This window comes from Melopsittacus undulatus, chromosome 5 (genome assembly GCF_012275295.1).
Source record: "Melopsittacus undulatus isolate bMelUnd1 chromosome 5, bMelUnd1.mat.Z, whole genome shotgun sequence".
Classification (NCBI taxonomy): Eukaryota; Metazoa; Chordata; class Aves; order Psittaciformes; family Psittaculidae; genus Melopsittacus; species Melopsittacus undulatus.
In genome coordinates this window covers 9,318,296-9,345,960 of record NC_047531.1, presented here as the reverse complement: position 1 = coordinate 9,345,960, position 27,665 = coordinate 9,318,296, and the positions used below count along the sequence as shown (strand labels likewise).

Below are 27,665 nucleotides of genomic sequence, written 5' to 3'. Positions count from 1 at the left end.
TCTTCTGTGTGCAAGGTGGAGGTCCAAGGTAGGTGCCTTGCAAAGTGGGAGCCAGTCTCATGTGGCTTCTTGGCACTGACACAAAAGAGGGACCAGAAACTGCAGCTATAACAGGGAGCTAACACTTTACCACTTAGGGGGAATTATACTATTTTTGTTCACGTTTTGAGCTAATTTAAGTTACACACGGCCTAATTTTTAAATATTCTATTTTGGCTGATTTTGAAGTCTGTTGAGAATAGAATTATGACTTTTCCTTTAAACCAAATACTTTGATGGATGAGAAGACCTAGGTTTAAGTGTGCTTTCTTTGGGAAATGCTGCTGAAGTACTGATAACCATAAAATAGTATCTAGTAGTAAAACTAAGCTGTTTTATTCTGAAAAATTTAAATTCTAACAATCTTGTCAATTGATGTTCCTGTTGCATAGTAGCGGGTAGACTGTATTTGAAATAAATTTAAGAAATTAAAATGCAATATACATATATTAACAGATTTATGAAATTGGTTGTTTCTAAGCAACTAAAGACAGAAAGTGCATGAAGACAATATCTGACTTTAAAGTCTGCAGTCATGAAAAGAAACATTATTGTAATGCTAGTTTTGTGTGCAGCTCAATGTTAATCACTGTATCTGTGCCCTACAAATATTGTATACTGTAATTTGGTATTTTGTTCTAAATCATGTTTCTCTAGCAATGATTGAAATAGCAGCTAAAAAAGAGATTCTTAGGCTGGGCTTATTATTTGGTTGTTAAGCAGTAATACCTCCTAGCATTGATTGTAAGAAGAGATGATACTCATAAAATCCCAGAGCTCAGCTTTCTTCTCAGGTAGCTCAGCAGAATCAGTTCACCAAATTCTCTCTAAGGTACTTCCAAATGCTTTGCCTTCAGCTATTCTGTAACAATTCCTAAGTAGCCCTACACTTATTTATTCAAAGGGAGCAGACAGAAACTATTTATTATTGGAGAAAGGGTGGTCTAACTCCATGCCAGATTCAGCACATGTTCAGTTCCTGCAGGGGAGGCAGGAGGATTGGCATGGCCAGGCAGGCTGGATGGGGGCTGCCTCCTCAGCACAAACCATTCAGATGGATTAGCTAGATTCCTAAACATGACCTTACCTTTAATGTCCTAAGAAAGTGTGGGATTGGAAACTGACAGAAAAGAAATATCCAAATGTCTTGCCTCTCAGAACCAATCACAGAATGGTTTGGGTTGGAAGGGACCTTAAAGATCATCAAGTTCCAATCCCCCCACCATAGGCAGGGACACTTCCCATTAGACCAGGTTGCTCAAAGCCCCATTCAATTTGGTATTGAACACTTCCAGGGATGGGGCACAGGCATAGCTTCTCTGAGCAGTGTAAGTGCCAGTGCCTCACCACGCTCATGGTAAAGAGATTCTTACTGATATCTTATATAAATCTACCCTCTGTCAGGCTAAAGTTTGAAAGGAAACAGCAAAGCAAAAGTAGTTGGGACAAAACACATTCCCGTCTCTGCCCAGTGCTACAAACCATCTGCACAGTGCTGGCTTCTCTTGAAGACAAGGGGCAGCTCAGCTCATCCCTCTGGGAAGCAGAAGCTCATGATGGGTAACAGAAATGTCTCTTTCATCATTATCTGAGGGGCTGCTGTGAAGCTTGGCATGGCTTACCATACCCATTGTAGCAACAGCCTACTTGCTTCAATTTGCGTGCACACATTCTCTCTCTAAAAACTTCATTAGCAAGATTATTTTGACTTTAATGAAGGGATTTTGTTTTCTTAATTTGCTTCAAGTAGCTGAATGAAATCATGGAAGTGTTGAACCACCTAGGGAACTCCGTAGGAAGAATACGTACACACAGCCTCTGCTCCCCACCCTCCATGCACACACATGCACACGTGTGTATACACACACATATATTATTTATGACTTTATTTCCACCTGTGCTGACATGGCTGGGAATTTACAACAGCACTGAAAAAGTTACAAGCAGTACCTCAGAAATTCCACATTTTACTGAGCTGCGTTATTATGGCACCTTTGTCAGGCAGCCAAAGGCTATGTCAGCCCTGTAACTGATTTACAGCCACATCTGTAAGAATATTTGAGGAAGAGGAGGAAAACAATGTCCACTTTTGAATCCAGTGTTTCAAAGAATGGTGGTGGGAGATTCACAAATAGAAAACACAGAAATAAACAAGTTTAAAGAGGTACATGCTAAATGTTACAAAGGTGGGGGAAAGTGCACTAGTTTTCAGACAGCAGGATAACCATAGCCTTTGCAGGCATGTTTTAACTTAGCTATATAAAACACCTGGCCCTAAAAAAGCAGACCTTTTTCTTTCTTCCTTTTTTTTTTCCTGAGGAAAATATGAAGCTTAAGCAGGAAGCCCACAAGCCCACATAAGCTCAAAACTCCTTTGTGAAAGACCTCATTAAAAAAAACAAGAAAAATCCCACCAAATTTATATAGTAGTTACTTTGTAATTGCTATGAACTATATGAACAAATCCGTACTTTTCCATTTTAGAATATTTTGTGAGGAGAAAAGAGGTCCAACACTACTGAAGAGATGGAAAGGTCTGGGTTGAGGAAAGCTGTAGGAACACCTTTCCCAGATCTTTTTACTCAGCCTCTACTGAGGCTAGATTGGTACCTAAAATGACTTGCTTTTCTGTTTGCTTAATGCACATTTTCTCTACAAGACAGTGAGATGCTGAAGCAAGCAGGGAAGGTAGCTGATGATATTTTGGAAACCTGGATATGATTTTCATCATCCTGCAACACAGCGCTGTTGTGGGGTTTTTTGAAGTAAATGAAGTTGATCAAGTGCTACAGACTTTCAGAAGCTTCCTCAGCTGCCTCGCTTGAGAGACGACTGTGGTTGTTATTTGCACTTCAGTTTAATATGACTGATGGTTTGGGCAGTGCTCACACAGCCCCCAGACCTGAGGTACTGTTTGAGATCCTCTGGAGCAAAGGCAACCCCGGGGTAGCAGCCACACAGAGTGAGGCTGTGGCTGCAAATCACCTCCTCACAGCATGCACAGCAGCCACCCCAGAGAACCCAATCAATGCTTGTTCTGAACCAAACCACATAGGGTTGCACAGAAAGTACAGAGACCAGATTCCAACAATTCCAGAAGTGTACAGAGAACAGGACATTTCTGATCACACAGAAAAACATTAGGCCCAACTCTTTATAACTATAGAAACTTGTTCAGTCAGCTAAGAAAAGAATCATGAAAAGAAACATGCTCCGGTAGCAATGAGAATCAATATGCAGGGACCTGCCAAACTCGGATCAAATGGATTTGGGAAGAGGAATGTGCAGTGGGGAGAGAACAAGCAACAGCTCTGCCCACGCCAGCCTGCACCCCTGGTCTGTGTTGCCCTGATAACCCAAAGGGGTCTGCACTCTGCAACCATGCTCTGAATAGAAAAGAGAATTCAAAACCAAAAATTAAAATAATTTTGCAACAACAAGAAATTTCAAATCAAAATTCAAAACATTTCCATTTTCTTTTCAGATTTTTTTTGATGTTCCAATTTAGGCAAATCAGTAAAACAAGTTCAGTGGCTCAGTGTCACATAGCTGCTTTGTTTTCATCACTCTTTTAACTGCTTTTGAGTGAAATGCTATTTCAGATGAAACTGCTAGAGTGTGCTGGTAGGTGAAATAACACAGTTGTTGCAAGCTACAAAGCAGTAAACAAACACATTTTTTAAATGAGGCACTGAAGAACCTCAGTTTACATTAAAGCATAATTTTATTCATTAAGTTAATACAGCTTTCTGATTAGTCACATTTTCCATCATTGCCATCATTTTACTACCTTACCTACTGTGTGGTCAGTTACAAGAAGATTAATTCATTCTAAGTGCTATTTTACACATAGGGCTTTGTCCCCTTGCCAAAATCTGAGAGCAGATTAACTTTTCCCTACTGGCAGCACATACCTACAAGGCTGCTGCAAGCGCCCCTAACACTTTCCATTCTTTAGCTTTCATGGCAGGCTGTGTAAGCTAATTACAATGGAGGTTCTTTCTACTTCCCTGAGGGAAGGTTAATAGAGAAAGAAGTTTATGCTAATAAAGAATATGATCAGTGTGTGGCAGCAGCCAGGCTCTGAGCAGTTGGCTGCTGTAGCACTGTCACTTTCTTAATGCTGCTGGTGTACAGACTTGCAGCAGGTAGCAGAGCAAGTACAGTTTATTTTAAGCCAAGACAGTAGGTAGTTTCAGCTGTAAGATCTGGCTTGCCTGTCTACATCTTCTAGTACTCACTCAATTAGTAGCTTCTTCATCGATGTGCTGGTCAGCCACAGCTATTATAAAGCTATTGAACAAAAGCATCACTTGGAGATCTGTTACAGCTATGATGTGGTACCTGTGGGTCAAATATTCTTGTGTATAAGCTCTCTGGTTTTCAACTATTGGTCAGTAGTCTGCAAAATCTTTCTGCACGCAGTATGGCAGGTCATGAGGAACCTCCTGATACCCAACTCCCACCTGCACAGCTCTTTGTCAGCAGCAGTTCTGCCATACAAGGACTGAGCCTCAGACAAGTATTGCACCAAGAATTTCACCAAGAATCTCCAGATCCAATGTACTCTGTGCCCTGCAGAAAATGGCACAGCTGCCCTTTCCAGAAGCTGGTAGAGTGGCAGGTCTAACTCCTTGATAAGCTTTCTGAACAGTGTTACGAGGTGTAAATGTTAAAACCTGCACAAATTACTCCCTTGGAACAAAGGGATCATTCAAAACCACTTTATATTACAGGAACTCCAGCCTTCCTCCCCTGCTTTCACCTTACAGTATCTCTATACACCTCTGACTACCTCCCTTACTCATACTCACCAGCATGTTAGCAGCAGGACAGAATTAGATTTGGCTGTCATGTGCTGTCACATCTAAGAAAATCAACATGAAACCTCATCATTTGTTGATGAATGGAGAGCAGAGCCTGTATTTTTTTATGTTACAGCAACAAAAATGGAAGACAGCAGCATAAACAGAACCTAAGGACATCAATGTCAATTCTTCCAGTACAGGCATTTTCAGCAGACTTCTAAAATAAGCAGACTGGACACCAGGATTAGTACCAAATATAGTTTCTTTAACTGGGCAGGAACTAATGTGGTTTTGTACTGCTCTGCCATAAACAAAGCTGAAGCCTCACTGTTCAAGATGTTATTTCAAACAGCTGTATAATCAATACCTGAATTTTAATTCTCCAGTAATGGACTCAAATTGTAAATCACAGCTTCCCCTTGCACAGCTACAAAGCAAGCACTGAAAATAAGTAGGATGTACATTTTCCCCCTACCCTCTCCTTCCTCTAGCACCCAAGCACTACTGACTTACTGGCTTCAATTACGCTGTGCTCTGTAAACTGAATACATTTACCCTAGCTGGTAACCACAGTGACAGGGCAAGCAAAGAAACTGGGAACGGAGTAGTGTGGGTTACCAAAGAGGGTCCCCAAAAGGACATGGGAGGAGTATCAAGCTATGAGAGAAAAAGCAGCATGTGAAATGGGAGAAGCATCCCGTGCCTTTTGGGAAGTGATAGGATGTGAACGTATATTACTGGAGTACTGTGTGCAGTCCTGGTGTCCTCAACATAAAAAGGACATGGAACTGTTAGGACAAGTCCAGAGGAGGCCACGAGGATGATCAGGGGAAGGGAGCACCTCCTGTAAGAAGATAGGTTGAGAAGGTTGGGGCTGTTCAGCCTGGAGAAGGCTGCGTGGAGACCTCATAGCAGCCTTCCAGTATCTGAAGGGGGCCTACAGGGATGCTAGGAAGGACTCTTCTAATAGGGACTGTAGTGACAGGACAAGGGGTAACGGATTCAAACTTAAACACGGAAAGTTTAGATTGGATATAAGGAAGTTCTTTACTGTTAGGGTGGTGAGACACTGGAATGGGTTGCCCAGGGAAGCTATGAATGCTCCATCCCTGAAGGTGTTCAAGACCAGGGTGGATGAAGCCTTGGGTGATATTGTTTAGTGTGAGGTGTCCCTGCCCATGGCAGGGGGGTTGGAACTAGATCATCTTAAGGTCCTTTCCAAGCCTAACTATTCCATGATTCTAATTCAGTAGAACTAATGATCCCTAATACTTAGACACAACTGTGAGAAGCAGTTTTTGCTCCACACAAGTGAGTAAAGACACTATGGCTTTTATTCCTGCTGTAACACTTCCCTAAAACATAATAAAGGGAGTAATATCTTATGTACGAGAACTGCACCTTGTTCTACACTGATTTCCTCCCTTCACTAAGTAAGTTAAGGCTCCTCCCTCCCTTATTTTCTCAATAAATTAATTTTAATCAGCTGCAAAATGAGTATCAAACAGACACATTCACTACAACAAAGCAATACATAAAGTAAGGGGAGAAAGGAGACTTCACTGAGAAAATACAGTTCTCTGACATGTCCCACCTGTAACAATCAGTCTTGCAAGTAGCAAGTGAGATTTCTGCTTCCATTTCTACTTGAAAAGAAACACAATCCCCAGTTACAGTCCTGGCTTGTAAGGTTGGCAGAACACAAGGTTTGCAGTATCAGTCTTTGTGAATGTTTAACGGAACTTCAGTCTTAACTCATTGCTTTAAGCTTCATTGAAGCAGTTTAACGAGTAGAGTCCTACATGTACAAGAGATCCCGAGACCAAAATCAGGACTCTTTGGTGACGCTAACAAGTCCTCAGAGGGAAAAGTAACATTCTTCAGCAGAAAGTCTGGGCTTAATTCTTTGCCCACTTTCTCGTGGTTTACTGTTATACAAGGAATCCTAAATTAAATACTGTATCTCTCCTTAAGGTTTTGTGTGTTTGAAATAATAATAGCCTTCAGTTCAAAAACAGTGCAGGTATCGCCTAGTGTCACCTCGGACATACAGGTTACTTAGGAAATGCTTGTTCCAGAGAGATACTGGTAAACAACTCCACTTATCTGTCAAAAATTATTAACATTAATTATTCAGCCTTTCAGAAACTATACATCAGCAGTTGTTTGTATGAGTTCATTGCGCAAAACGTTTTGTTGTATAAAGCATTAAGAAGATACTGCCTTTAAAGAACGTTTTACAAGTTTAAGCGAGCCCATGACAAGATTCCCATTGCTGCTGGTCATAAAACTGCAAATGTCTGTTTTGGCATTCAGCAACACTTGTTCCTCACTCTAAGACTCTGAGATGCAGTGCAAACTTCACTCAGCCTTGGCTGCAATTTATTGCCCCATCACATCAGCTTATGATTTAGATTTCGGCTGTGTAAATATCAACCTACCAGCTCCCTAACATCTGGATCTTAAGAAGGGAGAAGGAAGGAGGAGGCAATAGAACTTGCAAGCCTTTAAAACAGATGTTTGGTTACATAAGTGATCTTAAAAAGAACTGTTAAGATACTGAAATTATCTTGCAATTTATAGATTGCCACTGTATTTAAGCACAATCAACTCTAGCTAAACATGAAAACTCACACTGGCAGAAAATATAACTTACGAGCATCCGCTTCCATTTCTGGGTATTTAAGGCATCAAGTAAGATTTTAAGTCACTCTTATTTTTAGGATGCTAAAATGAAACTTGATAGGAAGTATTTATATGCCAGTCATTAACCCTGAACATTTATTTGGGTATAGAGATCCATGTCTTTGGAAGATTAGGATCTTTATCCTCTCCAAGAGCAAGTCAAAATAAAATGTATTTCAGGGAAAAGTTAAGAAAGGAATAAAATGGCATTGTCACTGTTTTCAAGCTTCCCCCACCATAGAATATAAAGTTTGCTTTTCACAATAGACACATGGAGTAAACATTAATTCTGGAACGAAAGATGTACTTACAGATTTTAACTTTCTTTGGTTATTTTAGATATGTCAAAATGCAATGTCTGGTTGCAAACATGAGCTATCACAGTTTCCCACCCCCTGAAAAAGCTAGGGTCACTGGAAGAAAAAGGAGAGCTATTGAGTGAATCAAATTTAAGTTTCTTGTCTTACTGACTTACAGCTTTCTGCTTAACTTAGGAAAAATTAATCTCCTTCAAAATGCACTTCATTATAATCAAATACCCATATCAATGTCTGTCACCACATCAGCACATCTGGCAACAATGAAGACAAATTAACAATACTAGTCAGAAAATCTGGCAATATAATCAACCAAAGCACGCAGAATCCATTCTCTACACTTAGACCACCAGTGACTAAGGATGGATTAACTTCCTGTCTCTAATACTGGCGCCTAAATTAAAGGGAAATTGCATCGCAATCTGGGTACCAGGTTTCTGGCTGCAAACAACAAAAAGCCCTTAGCTCAGCTACACAAGGCAGTGGAACCTTTGCTCCAGCTTTAAGCCATGATGTCTGTGATGGCCTACTCCGGCAGCTGCTTTTAATTTAGTTTAAAAGAAGCTATTTGGCAAGCATGTAAGTTTGCACCTTCAAAGCAGGCAGATTTAAATAGCCAATGTCCTATAATATTAACCATTTGTGAGTCTCTCTGTTTTAATGCAGTGATTACAGGATTCACAGCTTTTTAAAATAGTAGGCATTTGTACACAGAAAAACAAAACAGAGTTTTCACTCAATTACCATTTCATAGTAAGCAATCCTCTCTTTGTATAGTTAAAAGCATTGGGCTCATTACTGCAAATTTAACCCAGCAGGAATTTAAAGTTGCTCAACTTCACTGAGCAATTGAATAAAACACAGATCTCATCTACAACCAGAAAAGGGCAGCCGAGTAAGGAACAGAAACACGAGTTAAACCAAAGAAAACATTAACTTGTACTTGGATTACCTTCTCATATTGGGCACAGAGTGGTTGCAGAAGTAAAAAAAAGAGGGAGAAAGGGTATGGGAAAGCAAAGACTCGGGCATGCACTGCATAGTTGGCAAACATTTAACATTAAACCACTTGGGAAAGGGTGATGCTACCAGGCAGATATCCAGTCTTCTCAATTCTTTTACTAAAGGGTTTGGTAGATCTGTGCATCTACTGTGCATATCCTCCAGCAGATGCATGCAGTCTCTCTGGGCACAGGCATGGGCACATTGCTGTTACTACAGTAGCCTTGAATATATTTAAACTGAGAATGTGTGCACGCTTATCTGATAGTGGGAAAGCAGAAGATTTGCATACTTACTTTTGGCACAAAGAGCTTCAACCCACCCTAGTGGTAGCTGTGGCAGGACCACACCTATGCCTAGAAGCTGAACATGTTTAACACAGTACATCTAAAGATGCCAGTTTGAGTCAAATAAAGGTGCAAACATTCAGAGGGCACCTACATATGCAATGTTACCTACAAATGTAAGTCACGCTTTTTATTCTTCATACACTAATGTGGGTCAGAGACCACATGGCAGCATATTTTATTAAAAGTAATGTGCAAATAAGATGCATGATACCTGCAAACAGCATGGAGTTTCCATTTGTAAAAAGGTACAAGTAACAGTACAAAATTAGAATGCTTACTACTCATCTCAATAAAATGAAGTCTGACATAGAAATACATATGCTGTATTATGTACACCATTAATTTACAAAAGATATTATTTGCATAAAACAAGCTATAAAATAATTAGAAATATAATATTTTTATATTGTCTTCCCTGTATAAAAATGTAGAACATTTTGGCAGTTTTGCTTTATTTGAATAAAAATGCATTTATTTTGCTCTGAATTCATAGCATCACGTGGTTTCTTTCTTCCCTTCTTCCTTTCCTTATACCCTTTTTAAATAAAATTCCACACTGAGGTAGTAGTATGTCGAAGGATGTCTTTGGTCCCCAGAATCAAAGGCAGGTCCAAAAGGAGCTATGTATCCAAATCACAGGATTGAAAAGTAGAAGTCCTAAAGTTTTCAAAGGACTGTTTGTAAGTATAAATGCTATTTTCTCCTCTAGAAACTGTCCTTTCCTTTCCATCTTCATCTGCCTCTGCATCTAAGTCCAGTGAGGCATGAGGATTATTACAAGAAGGTTTTGGCTGGCAATTCGCTGGCTGCCTACAACTTGAGAGAGAGTCCAGCTGAGGCCTCCATAAAGGCTTTCCAAATGTTCCTGAAAGACAGTAAATAGGTAAGTACAGAAATACCAACGCTAACAGTTCCCTATCTCACTAAGGGCTGCATGTCAAAATGCAATCCTTAATGCAAGCAGAAGATCACCAAGGTAAGATTTTACTTAACTTATTTTACCCCTTAAAAGAAAACATCCGTGGGATCACAAGCATATGGCAAGATTCTGCCACCTGAGACATTAAAAATGTTTCCAAAGTAAATTATGGCCACTCATAACATCATTACAGTTGTTTTTATGACTATTCTATTTCCATTTTTCTTTGGGAAGGATGGTGAGGTAGAAGGTGGGCACACCAACCAAACTGCAAACATATGTACAAGGCACTTTTTAATGCAAAAGTCACAGCAGTCTCCCTGTTTTGTTCTTCAGTGAATAAACGGCACATGAAATCTGCCATGCAGTTCAGCAAAAATAAAAAGCTATATTAAAAAAATATAACCTCAACATGTGTAGGATTATACAACATCCTCCCACTGGGCAACCCAAATGCTACAATCATCTTTTACTGGCTAGCATCTCCCATTAATAAAAAGGTCCCACCAGTCAAAATCTCCATTCTCACCTGTTCATCATCTCCATAACTGGCTACAACAGATGTAGCTCAAAATAAACTGGCATATCAGTTGAACCTTTATTAATAATTATATGGAATCACTGGCCAGAAAGCAATTAAGAGTGCCAGTCACTCTTTACCACTCGAAGGTGTGAGTGTCAACACCTCTGCATGAAGGGCCTTCTCTTTTTTCAATGAAGAAAGATATGGCTGTCACAAGTCATAGTGTCTGTAAATGACTCTCAAAAGACTTGTTTTCAGAAGACAATGTGCCACAGGCTGATTCTCTGATTCAGCCACAGGCTGAAGAACTCTGTTGTTATTAATACCTTAACACTATAGTTGTTAATAAATTTTACACCCAAAAAGCCATAATTCTAGTTTTGCTTAGTTGCTAGAAGTAAAGATTTCAAGTAAAACTAATTTGAGAAGTTGCTAAAAATGGATTTGGACAGAATTTGGACAAAGTCCATATTTGCATCAAGGATTTACAGAGCAGCTTGGCTCCTGACACAATACAAAAATATGTTCCTCACAGCACCAAAGCTACAAACGAATCCTGTCTTAAAAAAAAACAAACCCCAAACTGTGAACTTTCTGGGTCATGAATCAACAGTGATGTTAATGCCAGCTTTAATTGTGATTTTAGAGGCAAAAGTGGGCTGAATTTGAAGATAATGAGCCTGAAGAAGCAAATTCACAACTGAAGACAAGAAATCTATCATGACTTCTTCCAAAGCCACCACCTCCAAGATCTAACCATAGGCTATTTGAGTGACTAGTGCTAATGACTATGAAGCATCCATGGCAGGGATAAGTTGGGTGGGGTAGTACCTCAAGAGAACTGACAATATAAAGTAGCTGTGCATAGAATTTTAGGGGAGATGGAAACATGAACCCTTGAGGCTGCATTAACTCCTGGATATACCCACATTTAGTAGAACTACTTTCTCCAGAAGTGGTAAAGCCCTATCTGCACAGTCCCACCACAGCAGTAGTGGCAGGCAGCCAGGAGGCTGTGTGTAGTTCCAGGTCCTCTGCCAGATGTCACAGCATCTGCAACATTTTACAGTCCAATCATCTGGATTTTGAAGGGGAAAACTTCAGAACACATACCTCTCTCCCCACCCCCTGAGAACAAAGAGCCCAGTGATGCACATTCCCCCTGGTTCCCTTGCAGGACCAGCAGACCCAGGCCTTGATCAACCATGTTGACACACCAGATAGGAGACAATCCAGGGTACCAGGGCTGCACTTGGTGCACAGATATCACGGGGATGAAAGCAGTATGTGGGTTTATATGCATTTTAAACCAACCAACCATACCAAGATCCAAAATCTAGGGAATTTCAAAGGTAAAGTAATGCTCTTCTTCCCCCTAACCTCTCCCTGCTATCTGCATTAAAACTGTAAGCCCTGAATTAAGCTTCAGGAGCTATTTTGTCATATAGACCATGAGACAGACAACAAAGGAGGGGTAGAGAGGGCACCTTTCCACAGTGCCTGACTTTCAAGAGTAAACAGTTCTGGCTCATCATGTTATACAATATATCCTCACATACTGGAGTTCGAGTCTCCCAGCCCACCCTGAGTCCTCGCATACCTTCTGCCTAGTGTGAAAGGTCCCAGGATGGACATTCATGCATACCAGATGTATTCTGGTATGCCTGAAGTTTGTTAAGGTGTATTTCAGAAAGTATCCTAACATTTATGGAAATCTGCCAGCTATATTAAGACAGAAGATAAGAATCACACCACTGATGAGATTTTTATGTAAACGTGAGCTATTAAGATTTCCTGATAATCTAAATACGTTCATTATGCAGTTTTACAGTAATCACTTTTCTGTTCCTGTTCACTTCAAACATTTGGGATGTTGTATTTAATGGGTCTTATATGTCGGGTATCCTGAGAAGTAGAATAGGGCTCACAGTTACACCCGGAGGCAAACCACCTCACTTGAGTACATTTGACCTGAATACTTTGACATGAGTCAGTTCTGCTTCTGATCTAGCCCCAGGCTGCTCCATTTACAACACAGGATAAGGCAAATCTCCCACCTATCTTCTGGTAGGATCCAGAGAGGACCCTGATTTCTGGGGCATCCAATTATCCTCATGCACTCAAGTGGAGAGAAAGTGAGCCTACATGTACAGTTCAGTTGCATGAGCCTTAGTAAAAGAAATACCGTGGTATCACAAGTTACTCAGGGAGGAAGAGAGTGGAGAAGAAAATAAAAAGACAAAACCACATGCAAAATGTTAAGGAGAACTCTCAAATTGTCTTTCCTCAGCTACTTCCTGTCTTTCCTCTCCTCCTTTCCAAAGTATTTCTTTTCCACATGCTGTATTATCTTACTAAATTCACAGATACCCACAAAAAGCATCTCTAGCAAAATTGTAAAAAAATATTTTTTTCACAATACTAGCTATATGAGCATCTAAGCACTACTATAGAGTTACCTACTGTAGGACTGGGAAAGAAAAAGCTGAGTAATCAGTTGTGCTTAACGTTGGAAGTAGGAAACAAGACAGCAAGAATGCCAGCAACTTGAATAAAAAACAATAGTTAAAACATACCCATGAAAGTGCTGTTACTGATAATAGATGAGGGTTCCAAACTTCTGTTGAAATCAAATGAGTCTGAGTTTAGACTTTTGCTTTTTAGTCCAGTTCCTTCATTTTGAGTATAAATGGAGTTAATCAATCTGCTACTTGTAGCCTGCATCCCAATAATGCCAACACACTGGTCAAAGGGATCTTCCAGTGGAGGTGAGTATTGATAGCATTCCTTTTTCTTTAAATATCCAGACTCATAAGGGTCCAGGCACGCTGTTCTTTGGTCAGGGCTGCAACCTAAAGAAAATGAAAAATCTTTTTTATACAGATTCATTACAGCACAAGTTCAAATCAGGACTAAAACACCCATATGCTACCAACTTACTTGCACTGTATGCTTCAAAGGCCTCAGAGCCATATGTGTTTCCTTTTAAATACAAGGTCCCTGAAGTCCCCAGATAGTGGCACAGGAATGGATCTGCAACACCCTCCAAGTCTGTTTCACTGCCATTATCCAGGTGGCAAATGCCTTAAAAATAAAACTGACATGTCAGTATATGGTCTTCCCTTAAGCTTCAGCTTACAGGTTCTGAAGTTTTGTTCTTTTGAGAACCTTATCTATTTAACTAAATTTTACAGTGTATTTAGAGCTTGTTTAAGTTTAACCTAATCTTTTGGTAAGAATTCTAGTTCTAGCAAGTGTTAAGATGTGCTTTATTACACAGTTTCTAAACAACAGAACAAATGCAATCATGGGGATCAGAAGCAGGGATTGACTTCCTCCAAAGCACTGGAAGCCAGGCTCATGCTCTGCCACACAGCCACCCTTCGAAGCACAGAGTTCTAATAAGAATGTCTCAGGTAGAAGAATCTGAGGGAGTCACTCACTGCTCGAGCAGCTCTATCGACTTTTAAGATAAATGGCGCCTGAAGGCTGTGGACACTGGACACAAAGAGGCTACTCCTCTCACTATACTGCAAAACTATCTCTTCACTGCTCCATTCATTCCTGCCCCAACTCCTGAGTGTATCTTGACCCCAACCCCTTTCTAGCAAGGTGCCTTTTCCTCCCTAACCCAGGTATATTCTGGATTCTCAGGTGCTGGGCATACAAGTATTAAGTACTGCAGCTTTTAACTTGCAATCACCCTAAATTCTTTATTGACTTTGACCCTAACAATGTCTCTAACAGGAAAATTTAATTGAACTGGTATTACCACCCATGCCTACACTTCATTAAAAGTATCCTTTTCAAGCTACAAAAGAAGAGTTGCTGTTGTAATTCCTTTTGGACACTCTTGTTTTGGAAACAAGATTTAGATTTACTCTCAAGACTAGAGAATAACATAATGATTTAAGCAAAGCCATAACATCATTTGGATGACCAGAATCTACTTACTGTTATGTCACTGAAGCTATCCCCAAGCAATAAATTTCATATCCTCATTTAAGATTCAGTGTTTCTTTAGTGTTATTTCTACTAATTAGAAAGACAATAGCCAACGTGCAGCTACTCAAGCAACATGGAAAATCTTAGGATTTTACACCTACCATTACTGTCCCTCTGCTGCATGAAATATCCTCCCACAGAAGATGTGAGGAACTGATGATGACTGCCATTTTCAGATGAACCATATCCATCTTGCCTTTCAGCCAGTGTTCCCTGGGATGACAGGTAACTTGGAATATCAGCAGGCAAATTTGTTTCATCTGTGGAGAAGCAAAACACACACACAAAAGCCATCAGCACACTTAAAGAGTTTGTAGAAGCACTTTTAGACTTGTCAGCAAAGTGTTGAAGGTAACAAGTAATTCACTCTTCAGACTCTGAGTCAAACCACACAAATATTCCTACAATAAAGTCATTGCAAAGCAACCACAAGTATTTTTTTTTCCTTTCCAAGGGAAGCCTTCGGTTTACACACCTGTATTTGTGATGCTGCAATCTTCATTTCTCCGTCTGGTGTGGTAGATGATGACCACCCACACCAAGGAAGTGCCCACCACACAGCAAACCACAGCTATGATCACAATGCCCACTGTGGCCCATCCATCATCATCAAGTGATGGGGCAATGTTTTGAGGAGAATCACAGGTGGGAGTAGGAATTACATTAAGACGGATGTTGCCTCGTTCCGTTCCAAGTGTATTAGACATTTCACAAGTATATTTCCCAGCATCTTCTACATCTGTATCCACAATGATTAGCAATTGATTGCCAGCAGCAAAGAAATGTCTTTCTGTTACCACGAGAGGGCTGTCATCCTTAGTCCAGTTCAGTCGGGGTGGAGGGCTACCACCAGCAATACATTGCAAAACTGCAGTTTCCCCTTTTGTTACAGTTCGATCCAGCAAAGGCCGCAAAAATGATGGCGTTTCTGTAAAGAAAGCATAAGCCTTATATTCTAAATGACCTTGTAAGAATGGGAACACATCCTTTTACTTCACATCTCAAGAGGAAAAGCTAAACTAAATGCATCAGTAAGACCTAATGAAGTTTACTCTCATTCTCAAAAAGAATACACTCAAGGAATCTGATCTTAGAGCCTACAGTTTACTTGTCAATTGATCAGACTGAGACACTCGATTACCTTAGAAGGTAAAATAGCCAAATTGTACATCCTCAAGATTGCAGAGAATGACATGAAAAATTTTTAACAAAACATAAGGAAATTAACACGCTAAAGAAAATCTCTCATCTCTAGCAGCCCCCACATATCAAACACTCTGTACACTCTGAGAAATATAATTAACTTCCATTATTTTGCATCACAATAGGGTGCTGAAGTACATATTTCTCATCTACATGTCAATACAAATTACAATATTTCTATTTCAAAACTGCACTTCCATAAAATTGTTGTTTTTTAATCAACTGCTGTTTTTAAAAGGAGATTATGCCAGTAAGGATTGCTAATGTCTTACCTAGTACTGTTAATGTTGCATTAGCTGAAATGCTTCCAGCAGTGTTTTGAGCTGTACAGCTATAAACACCTGTGTCCTCAATCTTGACGTCAACAATAAAGAATACATCATCTTCAGGCATGACATGCATGCGCCTCTTGCGCGCCGCAGGAAAATCTGTTCCACCATCTTTCTGCCAAGCAATCTGTGGGACAGGATGCCCAACTGCAGCACATTCCAAACGTGCCATTGCCCCAGCACGAATGGTTAAGTCCATGGGGATCTTTGTAAATGAAGGCAGCACTACAGAGAAGTTATTGATACCAAAATGAATAAATCAAACATACTTTTCCTTTTTTGCAAGCATTTTGTTAACACCCTTCTTGAGCCTAAAAATCCCAGAGAAGCATACAACTTCAATTTATCAGTAGCCATCATAGAGAAAGGGAGGGAGCTGTATGAAATGGTCTAGATCAAAATTGTGTTTCTGCTAACAGCCTCCTACTACATGACTTTTCCATCGTACCTTGCAACAGCATATAGATTTACCTCCTGTGAAGAAAAGATTAATATTTTTCCATCTTGTTACATAGAAGTTGTCAGATTTACTATGAATTGGGTCTCTTATTTGCTTTTTCCTATACTACAGTTAAGCACAAAGGGGCCAGATTTAAAACTGAATTATGATCTTAGAAGTAGATACATTTAAAAAAAAATAACCTCACCTTATTAAGGGATCTTCTAAAAGATGCAGATTATGAGGACAGGAAAAACTACATTTACATATCTTGATTAAAATCCTTCTACTTTAAGTCCACAAGCAAAAAGTAACATACTTACTGTTTACTGTAAGTTTGGCTTTGACAGAGTAGGATGAACCAAAATGATTTGAAATAACACACTGGTATTTCCCTTCATTACTAAATTCAACATTGCGCAGTCGAAGGATGGTAGTGTATTCCATCACTTCACCACCCTGTGCCCGGAGGTGTGCATAATTCTCCATTTCAGCATCTTGTAGTAATTCATTGTCTTTCTTCCATGCAAAAGTCATTGGGGAATCACTACTGCTGGCTGCTGAACATACAAAACTCAAATTGGAGCCTTTGATTGCCGACTGGGTTTCTGGCTGGACAGTGATCTGTGGTTTAGGAAAGTCATCTGCATGGAAGGGGGAAAATGAAAAGGAACACAGAGGAAGAGGAAAAAAAAATATGTGTGAGGCCTGAGGACTGTTAAGTATGCATTTGTAAGCCTTGTTTTATAAGTCTGAGAAAAGAGGTAAATATTTATAAAACAGATACATAATGCTTTCTTTTCAAATTTTGTTAGCCTTAGGGCATTTATACATGCCATATTTATGAATTTATTGTGCCAAGTAATCTCTTACTGAACAGAAAGCACATTTAAAAGCAGACCGTGTGTACAGTTTGTTCAACAGCAGCACTGGAGAGGAAAGCACTACCCCCTGACATCCCTAAGAACTATTATGAATGGCAGTCATGAAGCCTACCCTTCATCTTTACAACACCTCAGGCTGCTGTTAGTTTTTCTTTATTGAAAGCATAGCTCTTCTGCCATCACAAACTGCAAGTTAAAGTCAAGGGTTTTCCCCAAACCCAAAACAAACAATCATGTAGAAAAGTCACTGCTCTAGTGATTTGTGGCTGTTTTGTCCACCTTACAAACACAGCAGTGCTGAATATCCCAGAGCAGCATAAAAGAATTTCAACAAATTTGTTTTTGGAGGTCCCTTTACTTTTGGAAAGTTACCTTCAAAGTGCCATTTTGTGAGTTTACAGAGTTAGCTGCCTTATGAATTACTTGTTCTGTCAATTGTGTGTACATTACATGTACAAAAGGAGGAGGCAATTAAATAACTGGTCTCACAAAAAGCCTTAGCATATTCTCCATTTTCAAGATGTTTCCAACCTCCTGACAGACATAAACCCAAACTTCAGAGACTGCAGGAAAAACCCCAAGCTCCAAATATCATGGACCATGCCTGCACTGCAGTCAGGTGTTATCTAGCCCCTTTACCTCCTTACATCTCACTTGTTTGGGAACATAGCAGGGTCAAAGCATTATTTCCTCTGCTTTGTGTATTACAAAAGAAAATGAGATGTGTAGACAGCCTGAATTTGAGCTGCCTGCAGAACACTTGGAAGTCTGGAGATGTGCTCCAGCAACCAGGCTACATGTCCCCTGATCTGGGACACCAAGCATGGGCCTTAGAAATCTTCCAAGTCATTTAGTTTTCATGCTTCTCACCTTAAGTATTTATGAGGTTTTACTCCATCATCCCTGTGCAAAGTCAGTGAAAGTATCAACTCGGTTTGCAAATGGCATGGTTTGTCATAGGGGACTTAAATTACCCTTGAGAAAGTATAAAAGATACTCCATTCTGTTTTAGCTGTACCATCAATGGAATAACAAAATATTATAAAACCTTAATTGTTTGGCAGGTAGATGGAATGAAAAGGTCACTTAAATAAGCTCATACTACAAAATACGGAAAAACACTCTAGGATAAAACTGGCAATGGTTTTTGCGTTAAGAGATTCTACTTTTTTCTTCATGATAATTACTTTATGTATTAAATGTACATCCCTTTTTGCTAATATACCTTAAAGGGTTTGAAATTAATTCATTAAAACTGGCGTTCAGCAGCTAAAAGAAAGATCACAATCCCCCATGGTTTAACAAGTAAGAGATATATAGTTAAATCCCCTAATTTAATTTCTTGCCAGAAAGAGTTTCTCATAAATAAGGATTTATACTTCATATATACTCCATTAGCTATCCAGTAATCTGTAATTTCCTGTGCCATGTCAACGTTTCCTTTTCAGCAGTAGCTAGATTATACACAATCTATTCACAATTTAACATTAATATATTAAAAATTTCATTGCTAATAGGAAGAGAGAAAACAACATTTTTGTATGCTATTTTCTATTCTGTGCCTGCTTTGCACTGAAAAAGGGTACAAGTAGCAACAGAACAATTAAGCAGTCATATCTGCTATGAGAGGAAAGTTAGTCAGATTAATATGGCTACTGTTTTGTCTCTAAAGAATATAAAGTTTGAATTTTCTTTAGCAACAAGAAAAAAATGTATACAACAAAAATACGTGAAATCCAGTTAGTTTTTTTATTTCTTGATATTTTCAAAGTTCCCACTTAATGTATCAAGAGTACTCACACATTTTTATTCTGAATGCTTAGCTTCACTTTGAAATAGAGAACGTAACATAGGTGATAGTGAATGTTACTAAAAAGAGGAATTTTGCTATCACCTCAAATTTTCAAGTTTTAAAGTAAATAATATTTCACTAGCATTTACTATCTGGCATACTGAAATACAAAATGTCAGCACTATGGTAATCAGATGTTTTAAAATATAGCTTACATACAGGCAATAACTCACATGGTCCAAGTATTTTCTTAAAGTAGAAAACAAGCACACACAAAAAAGGTCAGAGCAGAGGCTATTACAGCTATTTTACCTTCAGAGTTTCTCAGCTCTGGAATAACTTTGAGACAGATGAAGTATGAAAATAATTTACAAATAATCAAAACCAAAAATTGCACCTCAAGTTTGCCAAAATATGTCTCACTTGAAAACGACAGTTATCTAAACAATATCCATCTTTTAAATCTAGGGGCATATACACTTATTACCAAACTATTGAGCTTTCCTTTGCATGCTATGCTATATACTATGTGGGCAAGCTCTACATGAAATAGAAGTCAGAAAACTGTCAGTCCCCATCTCGTACAAAGCCACAAGCTTCGAGCATCTACATCGCAGTTTGGGAAGAGAATAAAATGTTAACAATTAAATCCTTTCCATTTTATTAGAGAAACCAAAACGTATCAAAAAAAAACACAATAAAAAACAATGCATTCAGCAATATTTGTTCTATGGAATGAATGAATATAAGACTATACTCACCACAGACAAACCCATCCAGGCTGACAGTAAAAATACTTCTCCCTTTTAGCAACTGAGGATGGGCACAACTGGCATTTACAAAGCTCTGAAAGTTGTTCTCTGACATCCACTGTGGTAGCCATTTTAACTGGCAGTCACACAAGAGACTCGATGTGTTTAAATGCCTAAGGAAAAGCAATTATATTCATTCACAAAAGACCAGATGACCTTCTGAAGTCTGTTCCAACCTGAGCTGTTCTATGATTCCATAACACAAGGCTCATCAGTTTCTCTATGACACCCAACACAGAGTAATACCATAAGATGAAGTAGGGAGCCAACTTCTAGGGTGATATTTCACAGGAGTCTGGAGAACACAAATTAAAAGTTTCTACTCATAATGAGAAAAACATCTTTTAGTTATTCTTTAAGTTTTTGTCAGATTATTTACAGAACAGCTCAGGACAAAAGATCTGACTAGAGAAGGCTGATATGAAAGAGAGGAGACGCAAGATATATGCAAGAGGAAGAATTAGCTGTGCTCAAAACACAGGGAATGGTGACAGTGTTTTTCTGTGCTGATCAACTGAAAAAGAGGGTCAAAGAACAAAAAGCCCCCAAAACTCGCTAGAAGAATACATTCTTCCCAGTGCCACTTCATGACTTCTCTGCCCCTTTGCTACTACAGGACAGAAGGACCCAATTACAAGCACTGACAACCAGGACTTTGCAGAAGAATTACAGCACTGCATTTCACTGATCCACTAAGCTTTAGCTCAGCAACAGCACTGCTGATCTTATAGCACATTACACCAAAGTCGCCCTTATCTATTACCTATTTGAGATCAGCCAATTTAAAATAAAGACTCCAAATGTAGCAGAAAATGAATACCTCCTTGCCTACCTTCTCTCACTTAAATACAGTCATCACATAAAACATAAAAAAAACAAAATGTTGACATATCCTTCCTAAGTGACTTCAAAGAGATTACACTGGGAGTTTATCACTGTATCAGGTAACATCTCACAAGGCTTTTATTTATATATCTATATGGATATATAAATTTTATAGAGGTGATGTCTTTAGATATAAACTTACAATTCTTTGAGTTTCTTCATTTGTGCAAATGCATTTCCTTGAACTGACATAATTGCATTGTTACTTAGATCTCTGGGGGAAAAAAAGGAAAACAATGTTAGAGGAAGAAAGAGTAATTTATTACAGTGGATGTATTTAAGACTCAAAGAATAGTTTGCTACCTTAGTGATATACAAAGGATACCCTAGCTCAAAAACTAGAGACAGGATTAAGGAGGTTTACAGCATACTTAATACATATCACTTTCTGCACTGATTCCAAAATTCATATTCAACCTAACTCCAAAATAACCTTCTCACGGTCACGGTAGGAAGCAGGATAAGTGTATTTCATGCAAAGTCCTAAGATTCTTAGTCTACTTTTATTTCAATTAGTACCAAAAATAATTTTTTCCAATGCTGGGGTAAATGTGAATTTCTACTACTTACAGGTGTTCAAGTGCATCCAAACCAGAAAATGCTTTCTTTGTAATGGATCTAATCCTGTTTCCTTGGAGTACCCTGAAACATGTAAGGACATGATGAAAAAAGATGCAATAAAATGGAAGCATTTTTTGAGCTGAACAATTGCATTTATAGTATTTATTTCTAAATTGTGAATAATAGTCGCTATTCAACCTTCCTCCCCCGATGCAGCAAAACATCTCATCTCTAAAAGACACTGACTTATTCCTCCTGACTAAACGTCTAGATTTAGAAGCCATTTAGTGTGTACAGTTCAATGATATGGGTTATTCTAAACATATACACATAAGCATCTTTTTATTTCATTGATGCTCTTGAAAATTTCAATGCAATGAAATTGATGGAATTCCACTGGATGCTGCATTACTTTGTTAAAGACTATCCCTCTCACTATGCTTTTGTTATCAATGCATTTATTTCTTCCCATTATGGGAAACCCTAATTCTTTCAGTTACATTTCCATAAATAGTAGTAATATTTAAAATATTTCACGTCAGTTTGACTTGAAAATTCTAGAATTTGTTTTATAGAAAAAGAAGACTTTATAGAGAACAAAATGGTATGGGAGGAAAAAAAAAACCAAACCCAAATATCTCGGCTATGGAAAGTTTAACATCATTAAGTGTTGGGCCTGTCCCTTGAAACACACATAACAAGCTAAATTTTTAAAGGAATGATGAGATAGAAATATTGCAGCAATACTCACAGCTTCCTAAGTTTATCTAGGCCAGAGAAGGCACCATTCATATCTTCAATAGTCCATGATATTTCATTGTTTTTCAGATCCCTGTTTAAGGTGGTAGGGGAAAATAAATAAATAAATAAATCCAAACCACAAGAGCTATTTGAAAGAACAAAGTTCATATGTCTTCAATAGCACGTATTACTTAAAAAAAAAATGAAAAATAGCTTTTTGGTAGGTTATATTTTGTTTGCTCAGGATGCTGTTTTGTTTGTTTTTTTAAGAGATGCTTTACCCAATCAGCCAGCAATCTTAAGAATTATTAGAATACAAACCCACATTCCTCTACAAAGGTATTAAAATAAGGAATATCTTAAGAGAATGAGCATCTTTGGATGGGAAGGGATGAAATGCTGCCCCTTTAAAACACAATACACTCATGCCTTTGTAAGTTCATAATAACAGAGAATACACCAAGCGAATCACTTTTGCAACCTTGACCATCTAGAACACCAGCTTAATTATCTGTGAAATGTAAGGAGATTAAAAATCTGTGAAGAGAATGGTGCATCAGCAAAGAATCAACAGGGTAGGGCTAGAGGCAAAAAAAAAAATCTAGGAGGAAAAGTCTGACACTTAATTCCTAGACACCTCCCAAGTCAGACTTCCTCTCTTTATGATCTGTATCTCTCTGTGTACTTAAAAACCACAGCATACACCCCTCTGAACTGCATCTTTGCTACATGCCCAAAGTGTGAATATGTGAGCAAATCCCTGAAAGTAATGCATTAGTGCCATTTTCAAAGCCTAGAGGGAAAGGCAACCATTTCATTTATCTGGCTAACAGATGGGTCTATAGTATGCAACTGGAAGATTTTAATGGAGCAGAATATATTTAGATTAGTTTACTTCATTCTTCCCCTTCAAGAAATGCTATTTCAAAAAATGCTCAAATGTTTAAAGCATTGCCCACTCATGATAACCTTTAGCATTCACAGTAATAGTACAGGGTTTTGAGCTTTGCCTTCTTTTTTCTCCCATGAGAGAAAATGCTGATTCAAGTAAGACACAGTGATGATCCAGACCCCTAAAGCTGTGGGTAGCAGCACTGCTTGCTGCCTTTGAATGAAGACATGTCTTTCCCATAATAATGCTACTGAAACTTTTTATCATAATTGCCACCACCACTGTGTACAGTCTTAATGAAAGAGGAAGTCCTCCCTCTCCCCACTATTTTGAAGAAAAAAAATCCTACTGTAAGAAAAACACATGCTGAACTGGGAAAGCTAACAAAAGCTCCTAGTGTATTTCATAAGGACAGAAGGGGGAGAGAAAAAATTGATCTATAAACACGAAGGGTTTTCCTTAAGGTTTCTGACCTTAAAAATTGAGTTTGTCAACTTACAAAGTCTGTAGACTGGAAAGTCCCCTGAAGGCACAATCAGCAATGTAATTTACTTTGTTGTTTCCAATATACAGTCCAACCAGCACACTTAAACCAACGAAGCTTGAATCATCTAACCTTGATAAGTGATTGAACGTCAAATCTCTGCAAATTCAAGAGGAAAAAAAAAAAACCACAAAAAAAACATTTTAATGTTTATGCTGCAGTGCTTATTACTCAGTTCAACCCAGGTGAATTTTCAGCAGGGGATAAAGTTTGTTTCCCTTATAAGTATCACGAAACCTACTACGCCATTTTTGACCACACAGCTTGTGTATCGTTTCCGACAATTCACAAATTACTGCAGAATGAATTTCTCCGATTTGAAAATTACTGAGTTACTGTTTTAGTACAACTGCTACAGTGAAGTGAAGCAGTCACGGTTGGTTTCAACTCTTTTTAACAAAATATAACTGTCTCACATACAAAAAAGTTGTTGTCACCTTGGAAACTGTTATGAAAAATTCACAGATCACTGGTAAAAAGCTCATGCTTTGGCATGTACCTGGCTTTCAAAACTGGAATAGAATAAAAGCTACTCACAGCTCACTGAGTTTCTGGCAAAATTCCCAGGCATCAGGACTGATCCTGCTGATGGCATTCTGGCTGAGATGGAGTTGCTGCAGCATCAGCAAGCCATAAAGCCAGCCTTTGGTTATCTCTGTTAGGTTATTATGGTCCAGCTGCCTACAAACACACAAAAACACATGCAAACACGTAAAAGACAACATTCAGAAACTCCGTGGCATGTGTGCTTTGCCACAGGTCCACATATGACTTCATGATACTGGCTAGGTAGCTGCAGTGTCTATTTATATTTAGAGTTGTATGCAATTCAGCGCTGTCCTACACATGCACCAATGACTGCTTTCTGCTTTTCAAAGCACATCAGAACAATTTAATTTCAAATACATCATGAATTTTATCAAGCAATTCTATTCATTTTGTACAATTGTACTTCATATGTTGTCAGCAGAACCTATCAGCAAAAAGTTGATACTTACAAGACTTCCATGTTGGTCAATCCCCAGAAAGCGCCATCCATGAGCCTAGTAACCCCATTTCTCTGCAGTTTTAATGATTTCAAAGCTGGAAGTCCTTGGAAAGTAAGTCCATCTATTTTTTTAATTTTGTTGCGATTCAGCTCCCTGCATCAATAAAAATTACAGTTACAGCAGAGTAACTCTACCTGCACGCAAGCAACCTCTCTTCCCTCTCTGGAAACAAACCTTATTTAAATGCTTATCTTGTGTATAAAACAGAAACAAGATATAATAAAAATCAAACATTTTATGGGAATGCATTATGCTTAACCATGCTAACACTATTCTGCCTTTGTGATACTGAGGACAAGGACCTTGGTAGTTCCTTGATTTTCAGATTTAAAGAATACCTGCAAACCCAGAATGTCATGGTTAATCCTGTTAAGAAACTCAAAACTGAAAGCAACGTCCTGGTGTTTATCCAGCAGTAGAGCTGCTAAGGTTATCTTAGAGTTGAAATAAGTAATCAGTCAGAAAGAAGTTAAATATTTTAAGTTGTGACAACTGGGCAAAATTTAGTGTCTTGTGTGATCCTTCTCTTTCTTAATCTGGAACCAAGCATTCATTACAGATTCCTCCCTCATTCTCCACAATTAGTTACAAACAGTTTCTTCCCTCTTTCTCAGGCGCTCTTGGCACTCACCCTTCGGCCACCATACATGGCCCTTGTAGGCCAGAAGTTGGGACCTATCTGTATCCTGGAAGGGATACCTAGCTGAATGGCAAGCCACAGTCATAGTAATACTCAACATTTTCTATTTCCCTGCTCTCTACAACACCTTCTTGGCTTTGGTCCTTTTTAACTCCAAACCCTGCATCAACCCCAAGCAGCTTTCTGACTTTGAGCCCCATGAAAAGGGAAGTCTAGCCTCACAGAGTCACAAAGAACTATGTCAACTTTTTTATAACAATGAATTTTAGACTAGCCATCATTTGCTAAATTAACAGTTTATTTATTAGAAACAACTGATACACAGTATAAAAAGAAAGGACTAGGGAATAATAAGAAAAGGCCCTCATACAGCAGTAAGTGATCATCTGTCCCTTCAAGAAGGTCTTAGATCAATCTGCATCCTAACTGCATCCTACCAAACTAAGAAGAATCCTCTCCTTCCAAAACTTGCTTCCCATGGGAAGTAAAGGCCTAAATAATTCTCTCTGCATAGTTATACTGTGCTCTTTAAGTTTGGGGCTTTTTTTAAACAAAAAGAAATGCTTCCCCAGCCTATTCCATATTAAAAATCTTTACTTATTATTTGTTTGGTAAAACATTTATAGACAGCATTGTATCAGTGAAGCTGATGGAGGTCTATTTACCCAAGCATATTGCTTCTCATGCCTTCTGAAAGCAAATTAATTCATTTCACCGTGAAAGAATAAAAAATCCCCTCATTTCACCATGAAAGCACAAAATAAATGAAACTGCTGTAGCAAACTAAGTTTACTTCACTCAGTATTTTTCCAGTGCTTTATTATAGGAATACTGCTGTGATTCCTTTTCCAGCCTTTTTTTTCCCCCTTTAATAGGCAAACACGATTTTAACACAAAGACTATTCACATCTCACCAATATATAAGACTAGTTTTGTTCAGCACAAAGCTGCAGTTAGTAAGGGTTGCAGTAATATGTTTTCTATGCTGTCTCACTCTGCCTCTGGTTAAATTAAAGGCTAAAGTTCAAGCACTACCAGTGCTTTGGAAAACCTGAAAACAATTAGTCAATTGTAGGTTGCACTTACAGGTGCTGCAGATGGGAGAGTTTAAACATCTTTTGAGGGATTGCTGAAATTTTGTTCCTGTTCAGTTTCAATACTTGAAGTGTAGTAGACAAATTGTCAAAGGTACCAGGCTCCATGGAGGTTATTCGGTTACTGTTAATGTACCTGTTGAAACAATGTCTAGAAGGTTAAATTTACAGTTATTTAACAAATTCTCAATACCAAGTAGTGAAACACAAAGCTCTTGCACCGCCTACTCCTTCATAAATTGAATTTCATTTATCATATTAATTAGAGCTCTTGACAGCTCAGTCTTTGGTCAAATAGTATTTCACCACCAACATTTTGTTCTATTCTGCAGGAGTGTGTTATTGGCAGAAGATACGATTTTGTAAGCCCATTGCTTTATTCTCAGCCAGTATAGCTCTGGCACTACTATTGCCATTACTGAATAAGGATTAAAGGTAGATTCAAAAAAGTCCACCCAACTCCAAGCAGCTCAAGACTAGCTCAACCATGAGGGACTTAAGTTCATTTTGTTATATAATTATTTCTCTCAAGAGAAACATCTATTTGTTTCATCAACTTGTTGCAACAACTCAGGTATTCAAGTTAACAGCTTATGTTAAACAATAGGTGAAAGCAGGAATAAGTATTTGATGCGCGTCTAATTAGAAGTTTTAGTACCTTAACAAACTGCTGCCAATCTAAGTTTTCCAGCAAGTTTTTCTGAAAGTAACCTGAAAGAAAAAAACAGTAATACTAAGTTTTACTTACAGATACTTGAGCTGTAACGATGGAAATGATGATATTTTTAGCTCTGATATGTTATTGTTGCTCAAGTCCAAAGTTTCTAGACTCTGAAATGGCTTCAAATGTTCAGACAAGATGTTGGCAATCTTGTTGCTGGTCCTAAAATTTAAGGATAGTAGTCAAAAGAATGTCATTTCCAGAGTAAACACTTGTTAACTACACACCATGGATGAAAGCTAGTTCTGAATTCTACCACTTGAAAATAGCTTCTAGTTAAAGAAAAGTAATAAAGTATGTGCTCTAGACATAACATTCATTTCTAGCCATCACAAATTGGAATGCTCTAAATACATGTGTTCACCAACATTGCTTAAAACATAATCCCAGCAAACAAGATTAAAAGAACTGTATTATAATCCAATTACTTC

The 27,665-nt window shown here is 38.5% G+C and overlaps 1 protein-coding gene across 2 annotated transcripts in view; it reads right to left on the bottom strand.

Moving 5' to 3' along the window:
• Positions 1–9,359: 9,359 nt before the first annotated feature.
• Positions 9,360–27,665, bottom strand: part of LRIG3 (leucine rich repeats and immunoglobulin like domains 3) — a 39,783-nt gene continuing 21,477 nt past the window's right edge. For both annotated transcript variants that reach the window (XM_031048058.2, XM_005148097.4), the window contains exons 4-19: positions 27,262–27,396; positions 26,506–26,649; positions 24,729–24,872; positions 24,268–24,411; positions 23,686–23,829; positions 22,305–22,385; positions 21,563–21,634; positions 21,135–21,206; positions 20,057–20,220; positions 16,943–17,263; positions 16,124–16,405; positions 15,124–15,576; positions 14,750–14,908; positions 13,584–13,727; positions 13,220–13,495; positions 9,360–10,066 (exon numbers count right to left, since the gene is read on the bottom strand). In XM_031048058.2, the coding sequence (XP_030903918.2) occupies positions 9,822–10,066; positions 13,220–13,495; positions 13,584–13,727; positions 14,750–14,908; positions 15,124–15,576; positions 16,124–16,405; positions 16,943–17,263; positions 20,057–20,220; positions 21,135–21,206; positions 21,563–21,634; positions 22,305–22,385; positions 23,686–23,829; positions 24,268–24,411; positions 24,729–24,872; positions 26,506–26,621 (2,817 nt within the window). In that variant the 5' untranslated portion in view covers positions 26,622–26,649; positions 27,262–27,396 and the 3' untranslated portion in view covers positions 9,360–9,821. The remainder of the gene's footprint in view (positions 10,067–13,219; positions 13,496–13,583; positions 13,728–14,749; positions 14,909–15,123; positions 15,577–16,123; positions 16,406–16,942; positions 17,264–20,056; positions 20,221–21,134; positions 21,207–21,562; positions 21,635–22,304; positions 22,386–23,685; positions 23,830–24,267; positions 24,412–24,728; positions 24,873–26,505; positions 26,650–27,261; positions 27,397–27,665) is intronic.